Genomic DNA, 13,299 nt, shown 5'->3' with positions numbered 1-13,299 from the left:
TGGTTGTAACACAACTTAGGATAGCTTAAGGTCACCAAAGGTGCTGTGAAAGTTCAAAGCCTTTTTATCCATGTATCGTGCAATATTCAGGTGCAAAAGAGTAGAAACCTTGTTTCTAGATATCTTCTAAGTAAACATTACTCTGCCTCAAACAGACCAGAAGCACTGGACTCCTGTTTGTGTTCAACAAGACAAAAAAAAAGGTGCGACTTACTGATTTTTTTTTCTAAAGCTCCAAAAATACTTAGCAGTAAAAGAAACCAGCAAAACAAAAAATAGCCCTCTTTGTCACTGGCCTTTTGCTTTAATCTGATCATCTGAGAAAAAAAAATGTTATTTATATAGCACTTTTCATGATGACCAGATATCTCGTAGCACATGAAGCTCTACTTGAAGGTCAAAATGTAGGATTTTTATATTGCCTTCCGCAATCTCAACACAGCCTAAAGCAAGCCAAATCAAACATGCACCACATTGCCCAAATTACAATGACTGGATAATGTATTTTAATCATGTTGTTTGAGGGACAGAGCACCATTTCTACTTTGAATTCTGGTGAAGAATCTGTCCCAGCCACCTGAGACAGCAGACAAAGCCTCAGTTTAATGTCTTATCGACAAGACAGCATGCCTAAGAGCACAGTACTCCCCCTGTACGCTGCTGGAGTGAGGAGTTAGATTTTACAGTCAAGCTCAAAGATCGCACTGGTAAATGGAACAGCTCAGCCAACGCTCAGAGATTGCTCACATCCCATTTACAGTTCTTGAATACAAGGACAATTAGTAAATGGCTGATGAAGCCAGATCGGACATCAGAAAAGGTTATAGATATTTTTAATCTACAGTCCAGACACACATCTGAAGCAGATGGGACTTGAACTCAGAGGTAGGGACATTACTAATGTGCCACAGAGCCCCAAGGTTATATAAATCGGCTTTCACTTCTCAGTAATATTCACTGGGTATTAATCCTGGACGATAATGAACAAGTGTCAAGTTATATACAAAAAAGGGAGCTTTAACGTTTCCAGTAAACTTTAAAGCAACAAGTCACCTTCAAAACCATTCTATCTGCAGTTCATTAGGTTTGGCACCAAGACTTTTAGCTGGCAGTGTATGACACTACCAGACTTGGACCATTTTCCTACAGAAAACAATAACCAAAGTCCCAACCAGCGAATAAATATAATGATATTTTCTAGAAGATTTGTAGCTCAGGTTAAAGTTCTGGATGTAGGTTTGCTAACTGAGCTGGAAGGTTAGTTGAAAACCAACCTTCCGGCTTAGCTAGCAAACCTACATCCATATAATGATTTTTACCAAAGGTAACTGAAACAATGGGGACTTAAAAATAAACATAAAACGGGAACTGGTCAAGGTAGCAACTCTGAGAGAAACAGAGTTCACATTTCAGATCCAGCAAGAGAGAAAGAGTTGACATTTTCAGATCTATGGCATCTGAAGGCCACGGCCCAGAAATTAGATTAGATTAGATTACTTAGAGCGTGGAAACAGGCCCTTCGGCCCAACAAGTCCACACCGACCCTCCGAAGCGCACCCACCCACACCCATTCCCCTACATTTACCCTGCACCTAACACTACGGGCAATTTAGCATGGCCAATTCACCTAACCTGCACATTTTTGGACTGTGGGAGGAAACCGGAGCACCCGGAGGAAACCCACACAGACACGGGGAGAATGTGCAAACTCCACACAGTCAGTCACCTGAGGCGGGAATTGAACCCGGGTCTCTGGCACTGTGAGGCAACAGTGCTAACCACTGTGCCACCGTGCTGCCCACAAATGTTAACTCAGCTTTCCTCCTCTCACCATCGTCGCCTCACCTGTTGATTATTTCCAGCATTTGTTGTTTTTATTCCAGATTTCTAGCATCCATGACATTTTGCTTTAATAACAGGGGAACAGTTGGGTGCTCACAAGAGGTTTTGGTGCTGGGCAAGGCAGTCTCAAACCAGGATCTCAGAAATGCCTCCCTACCTTCTGAGAGAACCCCGGGACGAAGCAGCTGAAGCAAACACAGCATTGTAGGAATGTAGATGCATTCACATGTCCTGACAGTCTGCACTGCGTAGGAATCTCCCTCCAGTCTATTTATTCTACACACACTAACTTGAAAAGCTTGCGCTTTCCTACTGGTGGTTTCCCTTCCAGGATGCATTTGATTTTCTCAATTTAAAAACTAAATAATTTCTACAGCGAGACCAAATAATAATTAGAGTGTTCAGAGCTTAAAGCATTTCACTCTGTCACTGAAGGGCAAGTTAAAAAGCATTTGAATTAGGAAGCACTCCAATGCTTCACCCACTAGTGACACAGACAAGTCTAAGGGTGAAGTAAATATGTGTTCACTCTCTGCATTAGACCATTAGATCATTCCTGATCCAACATTATATTTGGCTTACTATCACATCTAATGACCCATCTGAAAAGGCAGATTTGAGAAAAGTACAGTTTGCCCATTGCAATGCCTGGTACATGAACAGTACTTACATGACATGTAATCTTATTCAACTAACCCCAACTTTTCTCCCTTTACAACCAGTGTTAGGTGAATTAGTTGAAATTATTAATTTAACCCACACCCAATATCTATTCCACATGGACTTCCTCAACCATTTTTTTATTGTTTATTGTGAATGCCTTCTAATGTGCAGAAATCATTTGGAAACCAGTGTTAACAGGCCTTGGTTATCCCTGCCTCTCCAAATTGATGGACTCGATACCTCGCCTGTCCTTTACTGCTGAAGGACAAAGCAATCTAACTGTGAACTCAAACCCATAATCCAGCTTCTTGAAATTGCCAAGTCCCAAGTAAGGTTAAACTGAAGTAACTCTTCTCCCCCTCCAGCTCATAAGTCATTGTGGCCAGGAAGCTAATAAAACTCCATTTTCTCTTCTTCAAGCACTACACTGGAATCTTTTATGATTATCCAAGATGACAGGTGATATTAACTGTAAATGAATTGTTTAGCTGTATGTAGATGGTGGCCATTAATTGGGGATTTGCCCGCGGCCCTATCTATTAAAAGGTTCAGAATAAAAATGCGGTAGATGGATTAAGAGCCAAAGCCTGTAGTGCCTAATGCTGGAAATAAATACAGAAGAGGTAAATGCTGGCTCCAGCATGATCCATCACCAACTACTACTTGAGGAGGTGGAAGCACAGCAAGATAGAGTTAAGGTGAGAACTAGTTCAGGCATGAATGGCAGAGCAAGCTACGTCGATTGGATGCCCTGTTCCTGTTTCTCATGATCGTGGCACATGGTAGAAGAGAACGAATGCCTGAAAGATGAAAATTGGAAGTTCAGAAATGAATTTTTTTCGATTGGAAACTCATATCTGAGCAGTAATTGTGAAAAATGACAGGAAGCAGGTATGAACTGTTGAGAGGAATGATTACAGTCCACTGCTCCCAGAGTTGCAACCATATGGTCGATGGAAGAATGAAGGGGACATTTGGACAGGAGTTACAAAAAAAGTAACAGGTTGTGCCTTGCTCTTTCCCACAAGCAATGGGGTCAAAAAAGAAAGTAGTTTGTGAGCTCAATTCCTGTCAGTTGGACAGTGAAGAAGGAAATTTGCCAGCCATGCAGAGTTTTTGTGTAAAATTTACAAAAAGGATGTCCAAGAGGCACCTAAGAGGCACGAAGAGACTCTCACCTTAATTGTTATTTTTCAGAAAGTGTACAAATATATCCAGTTCAGCAAAGTGGAAAAAGAAAGGTCCATTGCAATGGCGAAAATTCTAGATAGCAGAAGGAGATGATGTTTTCACAAGGTGAGACTGGCTTCCTGAATTGCCCATAATATTCAAGGCTATAATTATGGTTTAAGTAGTACAATTATAATTGTCTCTATGGTACTGACAAATAGTTGCAATGTAGGGATTCTATGAATGGTCCCAGTGGAAAGAACTGACAAGGGAGGCTGGTGGTGGCATCCTACTGGAGGAGGCGACATGGTGGCTAATGATCCTCTGGATGTGGATGCTGGTGGGATGGGAGATGAGGACAAGGGAGACGCTACTCCTATTGCAGGAGGGAAAAGGGAAGAAGGCTGAAATGCAGGAGAAGGGTCGGACATAACTGAGGACCCTGTCAACCACAGTGCTGGCGAATCCTCGGTTGAGGAAGGTGAACATTTCGGAGGCCCCCTGGTCAAAGTTGGCATCATTGGAACAAATGCGACAGAGATGGAAGAACTGGGAGAATGGAATAGAGTCTTTATCGGAAGCAGGGTGTCAGGACATATGGTCAAGGTACCGTGGGAGTTGGGAGTCATTATCATAAACTTCACCAAGAGCTCAACCCAAAGAACAAAGTAGAAGTAACTGCAACCATCTTCAGCCAGAAACACTGAGTGGACCATCCATCTACACCTCTTCCTCAAGGAGACCTCAAGCATTAGCATTCTGCATCTTCACCCAATCTGATTCATCGCACGTGATATCAAAAAATGGCTGAACACAATGCATGCAGTAAAGGTGTAGCCCCGACAACATTACGGAAATATTACTGAAGAGGTCATATTGCAGCTGTACAGGACATTGGTTAGGCCACTGTTGGAACATTGCGTGCAATTCTGGTCTCCTTCCTATCGGAAAAATGTTGTGAAACTTGAAAGAGTTCAGAAAAAATTTACAAGGATGCTGCCAGGGTTAGAGGATTTGAGCTACAGGGAGAGGCTGAACAGGCTGGGGCTGTTTTCCCTGGAGCATCGGAGGCTGAGAGGTGACCTTATAGAGGTTTACAAAATCATGAGGGGCATGGATAGGGTAAATAGGCAAAGCCTTTTCCTTGGGGTCAGGGAGTCCAGAACTAGAGGGCATAGGTTTAGGGTGAGAGGGGAAAGATATAAAAGAGACCTAAAGGGCAACTTTTTCGTGCAGAGGGTGGAACGTATATGGAATGAGCTGCCAGAGGAAGTGGCGGAGGATGGTACAATTGCAACATTGAAGAGGCATTTGGATGGGTATATGAATAGAAAGGATTTGGAGGGATATGGGCCGGGTGCTGGCAGATGGGACAACATTGGGTTGGGATATCTGGTGGGCATGGACGGGTCAGACCGAAGGGTCTGTTTCCATGCTGTACATCTCTATGACTCTATGTGTACTCCGGAACTAGCTACACCCTGAGCCAAGATGCCCCACTGAAGCGGATAAACTGACACCTACCCGACAATGTGGAAAATCACCCAGCTATGTCCCTGTTGATAAAAAAAAAGGACAAATTCCATTGAGTCAGCTACTGTCCTATCAACCTACATTCAATCAGCAAAATGACAGAAGCGGCTCTCAACAATGCTGTTATGTAGCACAACGCTGCAATAATCAGCTCACTGATATTCAGTTTGGCTTCCACCAGGAATCCTCATTTCCAGATTTCATTACAGCCTTGGTCAAAACATGGGCAAAAGGTTTGAATTCCAGAGGTGAGGAGAGAATGACTGCTCTTAATGCCAAGGCAGAATTTGCCAGAGCATGGCATCAAGGAGTCCCAGGAGAACTGTGGTCTTTGGGAACTGGTGGGGACAAATCTCCATGGTTGGAGTTACGCTCAGCACAAACTCCACTACTGTACACTTTCTCTTCATGTCTATTGCAAACAGATAATCTTTGAAAGACTTGAACTGTGGTGCATTTTCCCAACTGCAGTCTACCATCGGCAACGTCCAAACTAAATTATAATAAAATCTAATTGATAATTGAGACTTTTGACATGTAATGAACATTATAAATATTGACCAATTTTAAATAAAGGGAGTAATATACAGTATTGGATGGAGTACAAAGTACTTCAATAAACAGTACAAATAAATTGTTGAAAGCAAAATGTCTGTTACATCAATTCTACACAAGTTGCTAGATATGGCCAGCTGCAAGTGAGGTCAGTGCAAATATGGAGAACTCTGTAATAGGTCTGCCATTAGATATTTACAATTTAAGACTCCAGGCATGTTAAACTCCTAAAGGATCGGCCATCATCTGTTATATCGACAGTACAACATTACAGCAAACATCTGAGACATTCCTTATGATTCATCTGAAATGTACACGGTGCCAGATAGTTTCTCAGAAATCTTCACATTGTGCAGAAATAATAAACGATGGATGAAAAGATCAAAGTTAGAAACAAGAAATACTGAAATCCCTTCAAACACTTACCGGATTGGGTCTTCCGCCAATAATGTTAAATCCAAGTGTGTCATTTTCTCGATGCAAGACTATAGTTAACGATTTTGTTTCGCCATTTTCCTTTTTGGAAGGAAAACAGGAAATTAGAAGCATTGAAAAAACGCAAACTGTAAATATCTCAGACTGGACTAAAGCACCACAACAGCATAAAGTACAGTTGAGAGTGTTAAATCAGGCTGCCTGTCTCATTTCTCCACATTTGCCAGTAACTGACAAAAATGTTTTGCCCTCATTACCTTACCAGTAAGCCTTGGTTCAGGGAAAGGTGTCTCACCTCTAAGTCGGAATCTTGCAAATTCAAATCCCACTCTTAAGAATTTAACATAAAATCCAGACTGTCAGTATCGCTTTGCAATGTCAGAATGTACCATTATCAGGAGTGACATTCTTTAGTTGAGACATGAAACAGCTATTTTTAAGGATGGAGAAGTTTACACCTGTGAGCCAGTCTCTGTCCAACATTACTAAAACTGAACCCATCTTAATTATTTATTTAATTGCTGTCTGCATGAATCATCTGCTGAAGTTCCTAAAGTACAACAGTGACTACACTTGTGAACAACTTCGAGCTCGGCCTCCAGTTTGAAAAAACAACCCTCCACCACCACCCTCTGTCTTCAACCTTCGAGCCAGTTCTGTATCCCATTTATCTCATTTATCTCTCCACCCTTCAGGCTCTTTGCCTGTATTCCTGATGAAGGGCTTTTGCCCAAAACGTCAATTTTACAGCTCCTCGGATGCTGCCTGAACTGCTGTGCTTTTCCAGCACCACTCTAATCTAGACTCTGGCTTCCAGCATCTGCAGTCATTGTTTTTACCCAGTTCTGTATCCAAATGGCTAATTCTCCCTGCATTCCATGAGATCTAACCTTACTAACCAGTCTCCCATGGGGAATCTTGTTGAACGCCTTACTGAAGTCTATATAGATCATGTCCACAGCTCTGCCCTTATCAATCCTCTTTGTTACTTCTTCAAAAAACTCAATCAACTTTGTGAGACATGATTTCCCATGCACAAAGCCATGTTGATTATCCCTAATCAGTCCTTGCCTTTCCAAATACATGTACATCCTGTCCCTCAGGATGCCTCCAACAACTTGCCCACCACCCATGTCGGGCTCACTGGTCTATAGTTCCCTGGCTTGTCCTTACCACCTTCTTAAGCAGTGGCACCACGTTTGCCAACCTCCAATCTTCTGGCACCTCACCTGTGACTATCGATGATACAAATATCTCAGCAAGGGGCCCGACAACCACTTCCGTAGCTTCCCACAGAGTTCTGGGGTACACTCGATCAGGTCCTGGGGATTTAATTGGCTGTAAAGTCCTTTGCCATGTCCTGAAGTCACAGAAGGTGCTACATAAATGCAGTTTGTTTCTTGTAGACTGAAGAGTTTCCTAGCATTCCAAAATTAGCATTTACCACCTATACCCATGAATAGCAGCTTAATTTAAAATAGTTACTGCAATGATTTTAGGGGCGACACACCACAAAAGGTTAATGCTTCTGATAGCTCTTTGTAACCAGAGTCAGCAGCCTAAAGTAATGTTGGCCTCCCAAAAACATGCCTTGCTTTTGTCTCAACTCTGTGGTACACTGAACACTGGATGGTCTGTTCAGCATAGTTACATCAGGCAAAATTGGAAAACTTGGAACCACAACACTTAACCCAGAACCAGCACCCACAGCCTTTGGGGAAGAGCGATTTCTGATTTCAACACCCTCTTTTCCTTTGGATTTCGGGACACAGTATTGTGGCGCAGCGAAGATGCAGACAAGTGGAAATGGATCTGGAGCATTGACCAAACCCACCTGGCCCTGTCTGACTGCTGCAAGGAAAGTGTTAAAACCAAATGAACTCAGTGTTTGGGTACAAGTTTCATTAGGAGAAAGTGAGGACTGCAGATGCTGGGGATCAGAGCTTAAAAATGTGTTGCTGGAAAAGCGCAGCAGGTCAGGCAGCATCAAAGGAGAAGGAAAATCGACTTTTCGGGCATATTCCTGAAGAAGGGCTTATGCCCGAAACTACGATTCTCCTTCTCCTTTGATGCTGCCTGACCTTCTGCGCTTTTCCAGCAACACATTTTTAAGTCCAAGTTTCATTATTTCATTTTACTCAACTTAATGCCAAAGGCAGGTATGAATTCAATGGAAAGTACAGCTCAATGCTGTGATAAGAGTTCAACGCCTGTTAAACCCTGCCATTGTACTTCCAGTGCAACTCATTCAAAAATATCGTTTAGCTAACAATCTGAAGACAGCGTCAGTAGTTAAGAGAACACCGTCTGAAAGAAAGAACACAGTTCTTGCTGTTTTCCCACCCAACCCTGATCAGGGGAGCATTGTTAGCTTGACAAGTGGTTCCAATGGGGAAGATATTGTAGTCAAATCCTGCAGAAGTTCACAAATTTCCCACAACACTAGGTTATAGTCCAACAAGGTTATTTGGAAGCACTAATATTCTGAGCGCTGCTCCTTTATCAGGTGGTTGTCGAGTATAAGATCATAAAACCACAGAAATTATAGGCTATAAATTCAGTGTCTTATGATCTTATACTCTAGAACCATCTGATGAAGTAGCAGTGCTTTGAAAGCTAGTACTTCCTAATACAGAGGAACCTCTATTATCTGAATTTCGGATTATCCGGCAAAATCACCAAGATGCTCAGCTAAACTATACTATCCGGGATTCGATTATGCGGAATTCGATTAACCGAGCGAAATACTCCCCACCCAGGTCCTCTGGATAATTGAGGTTCCGCTGTTCAACCTGTTGAACCTGGTGTTGTGTGATCTTTAACTTAGTCCACCCCAGTCCAACACAGGCGACCCCACATCACAAATTTCCCTGCTGCTTCGCTATCCTTATACCTATTTTAACTTTGCTCGAACTGAGCTGATGACCACCTTCAAGATTTTTCCTTATCGTCAGTCGCTGTTAATTGTCATCCAACAGCCTGTGAGCAGAATTGACATTCTCGAAGACTGAAGAAGTTAGCAGGCTGTTTACAACCAGCTCAAAGACAGAACGATGAGGGGACAGTTACAGCAAGACTCCTTATAACAAAAGCACAAGGAATCCAAACTCTACACCTCAGCACACATTTGTTTTCATCTGTCCTTCTGTGAAACACTATACTTTTTTTATGCAATTTTGAGCCTGAAGGGTAAGTAAATCAGAAAACATCCCAACCAAATTTGTACTTTTATAAAATACACAACTGTAAATACAACTCAAACAAATGATAGCTCAAACACTGCAAACTGCAGCCCAGGGCAGAACTCTCAGCACTAAATGAAAGGTTTGGCAACAACACAATAGATAGTTGAAGGGTGGCCTTGTAATCCCCGATTCTAAATCTTAAATCACTGCAGGGTTCCCGCAAGCAGCTGTATTTAGAAGTGGAGTTAAACACGAGGGCACCCCGTTCCTTCACACACCACAAATAAGGTCTGCCTGAGTGAAGAGGAATTTCAAAGATCAGGTGATGGGATTACAGGATATTTTCAACTCGTCAACCAACTGGGCTTTGCATCTTCTTTGAAAATTCTCAATGTATTCCAATCGGCTCTAATCGGAATTAGTGGAAATGTGACACACACAGAGTTGGAGACAGATATTTGTTGCACTTTAAATGTTAATCAACATTTTTAAGATCACAATTTATATTTTCTAATGGACCCCCAGTATTGCTTTCCTTTCAATTTCAAAAAGAAATGCATCTTCAAACTAAAATTCACAGGCTTTAAATCATTAGTTTTCCCTTCCTTTTGAGCATTAGCTGAAGACAAAACCAGTCAAATCTGAGACTAACTTTAGTTTTAATAATGAATTACACGTACATGCAATCACCCTCGCCCTCCTTCCTGCTTATTGGACTTTCCACAGTTAATTCATTCCCATCATTTTGATTCCCCCCATTGTATTCCCAGTGGAATCTGACAAGCATTGCTTTAACCAACACATCGGTGACTAAATGACTGACCAGGTTATTGACTGCAAATATTAGCTGAAGACAGTAGTGAAATTAATATGCAAAAGGTAGTTACTCTGTAAACATTTGCAAGAACACAAAAGACAGTAGCTACCAACTTAACTCCTCCTCAATCATGGAACAATTTTCTCCTCATCACCTTCTCTCTCCTCACTCCCCAATCATCTTATCTCCTTGTTCCCATTCTCGGTCCTATATTCATGATCTCCGCTACCCGCCACATTACTTGGCACATCCTTTCCATTCATCATCTTTCCCCCCTCAACCCCTCACCCTCCATCATCAACTGCCCCTCCACTCAGCAGTCTATGCCCTGTCAACTCCCCTCCCTGTAACATCTCTCCCCTTTACTCCACATGTTGCTTCAACCCTCCCCTACCCTTTCCCCACCCCCCCACCTCCTCCCATTTCCAGCTTACTCCCCATGTCCTTCTAACCCTACCTTTCACCACTTCCCCTCTCTGGCTGCACCTCTCTGAATCCTCATTTCCCCCATGCTACCCACTCCAACCTCAACCTCTCCTGACTAAACACCTCTGCTCCCTCCAAAACTTCCTTCATGTCTACCTTTCCCTCCAAGTTGTTCCTTTCAAATTCCACATCACCCTCCCTTCTCGCCTCCTCTCCAAATCCTCCTCTCCCTTACATGTCTATACTCACCAACATAAACTCGCTCATTCTACCCACACCCTTACTTACCTCTCCTCTCCCCAGTCCTACCTCCCTTCTAAATGCCCCATTTCCCCACTTTGCCCAACCCCATTTCTTTCCTCAATTTCTCCCCTTTCCAACTCTGATTTCTCCCCATTTCCCCCTCCATGCTTACTCTTCCTATTTCCCCCTACTCCTTCCAATTTCCCCTTCCCCTCCACACACTCATTGCCCCTAGCCCCTGCTCTCTTCAACTGTGCCCTCCCCTCCCATGTCCCCTCACTCGCCCATTATCTTCCTTCCAAACCTTATCCTGCCAATCTCAGCCTCCTGTCTATTCCCGCTCCTCTCCGGCTCCCTTTTCACCTTCCCATTGCTTTTCACTCATCCCCTCCCATTACCCCCACCAATACCCTCCAACTTACTCCCCAATGCCCCCACAATGGCTCCTCAGTTACCCCTCCCATTGGCCTATCCGCCTCCATGCACCTTCAAGTGCTCACCATGTTTCTTCTTCAGTTAGTGCCCCATGTCCCTTCCTTATTCTCCACCGTGCCCCCTCCTCAAATACTACCCCATGTCCATCATTCTCCACAATGCTCCTCCTCAGATTCTCCCCATGTCCCCTAAGTTGCCCTTCCTCAGTTTCTTCCTGCCTCCTCAGTTCCTCACCAAGTCCCTTCAGTTACCCTCTCCTCAGTTTCTGCCCCATGTCCCTTCAGTTGCCGCCTCCTCAGTTACTGCTCCATAACCTCTCAGTTGCCCCCAGTTACTGCCCTGTACCCTCTCAGTTGCCCCCAGTTACTGTTCCATACCCTCTCAGTTGCCCCCCCAGTTACTGCTCCATACCCTCTCAGTTGCCCCCTCAGATTCTCCCATAATCTCTCAATTGCCCCTCCTCAGTTCCTCCACATCCCCTTCATTTGGCCCTCCTCAGTTGCCCCCAGCCCTTGCCCAGTTGCCCTCTACCCCCTCAGTTGCCCCCAGCCCTTGCCCAGTTGTCCTCTATCCCCCTCAGTTACCCAGTTGCCCTCTGTCCACCTCAGTTGCCCCCAGCCTTTGCCCAGTTGCCCTCTATCCCCCTCAGTTACCCAGTTGTCCTCTATCCCCCTCAGTTACCCAGTTGCCCTCTGTCCACCTCAGTTGCCCCCAGCCTTTGCCCAGTTGTCCTCTATCCCCCTCAGTTACCCAGTTGCCCTCTATCCCCCTCAGTTACCCAGTTGCCCTCTATCCCCCTCAGTTGCCCCTGTCCTTGCCTAGTTGCCCCCAGCCCTTGCCCAGTTGCCCTGACCGGCTGGAGGTCTCACCCTGCAGCAGGCGGCGATGTTCCTGCTGATGCTGCTGATGTGCACCATGTACTGGTTGAACTTCTTCTGGTAGCGGAGGGCGGTGAGCTGCACCTCGCTCTGCAGCGCCGAGACCTGGGCGAGCAGCGCCTGCTCCCGGTGGCCGGCGCGGACCGCCTGCTTCTTGAGCTCCCGGGCCAGGCCGGCCGCCCTCCGCTGCAGCGAGCCCACCCGGGAGCGGAGAGCCGCCACGCAGCAGTGGGTGAGGCCGGCGGCGGCGGCGGCTGGGCTCAGCTCCCGGTGCAGCAGCACCAGCCCGCAGCCCTGCTCGCAGATGCCCACCGGGCGGCACTCGCAGCTCTCCCGCATGTGGTGGTCCATGTCCTTCAGGTTGAGCACCTCCTGGCAGCCTGCGTGCCGGCACCTCGCCGGGCTGTAGTCACACATCTCCACATGCTCGGCCAGCTTCTGCAAGCTCACCACCTTCCCGCAGCCCCGGGACCTGTAGTCGCACTTGATGTCCAGCTTGGAGATGAGGTTTCGCAGAGCCAGGACGTGGTTGAGCTCCTTGGTGGACATCCTCCGGCACTGGACAGGGCACACACCTTTCTGCACCACCCAGGGCAGCACACAACTCGCGCAGAAGACATGACCGCACGGTGTGGTCAAGGGGTCCTCCAACACCTTGTTGCACAAGTTACACTTTAGATCAGGGTCAACCTCCTCGTTGAAACGATCCAGCTCAAACCCCATCTCCGTGTGTGTGTGCCTCTCTCAACTCAAGTCTAAAGGACAGTGAAGTTGTCTCATTGGCAGCCAGTGAGCTCTGGGAAGAAGGGGGGGGGGTGGAAAATAAAAGTGACTGCGAACTCCAGACTGGAGTCTCCCAGTCCGGCTGGACTGTATGTATGTATGTGTGTGTTTGTGCGCGCTGCCAGTATCAGCAAGAACAGCTGTAATCCACAAGCCCTCCCGCCGTATTCCATCTAAAACTGCCCTCCCCTGAAATCAGGACCGGCTCCGGAATCTGAGAGACAGGGGAGAAAGAGAGAGAGAGAAAAAGATCGATTACTCAAATGTTTCGTTGTGTACAACAATCACACTTACAGCCGCCATTAACAGCTTTAAAAAGAACGACACCCACACA

At 45.3% G+C, this 13,299-nt stretch overlaps 1 protein-coding gene across 2 annotated transcripts in view; it reads right to left on the bottom strand.

Moving 5' to 3' along the window:
• pdzrn4 (PDZ domain containing ring finger 4) overlaps positions 1 to 13,086 on the bottom strand; it is a 477,824-nt gene extending 464,738 nt beyond the window's left edge. For both annotated transcript variants that reach the window (XM_072552568.1, XM_072552569.1), the window contains exons 1-2: positions 12,174 to 13,086; positions 6,190 to 6,279 (exon numbers count right to left, since the gene is read on the bottom strand). In XM_072552568.1, coding sequence (XP_072408669.1) covers positions 6,190 to 6,279; positions 12,174 to 12,905 — 822 coding nt within the window. In that variant the 5' untranslated portion in view covers positions 12,906 to 13,086. The remainder of the gene's footprint in view (positions 1 to 6,189; positions 6,280 to 12,173) is intronic.
• Between the last annotated feature and the right edge of the window lie 213 nt (positions 13,087 to 13,299).

This window comes from Chiloscyllium punctatum, chromosome 32, assembly GCF_047496795.1.
Source record: "Chiloscyllium punctatum isolate Juve2018m chromosome 32, sChiPun1.3, whole genome shotgun sequence".
NCBI classification, from domain to species: Eukaryota; Metazoa; Chordata; class Chondrichthyes; order Orectolobiformes; family Hemiscylliidae; genus Chiloscyllium; species Chiloscyllium punctatum.
Note: the sequence above shows the minus strand (reverse complement) of the source record. Positions and strands in the feature narration are given on the sequence as shown.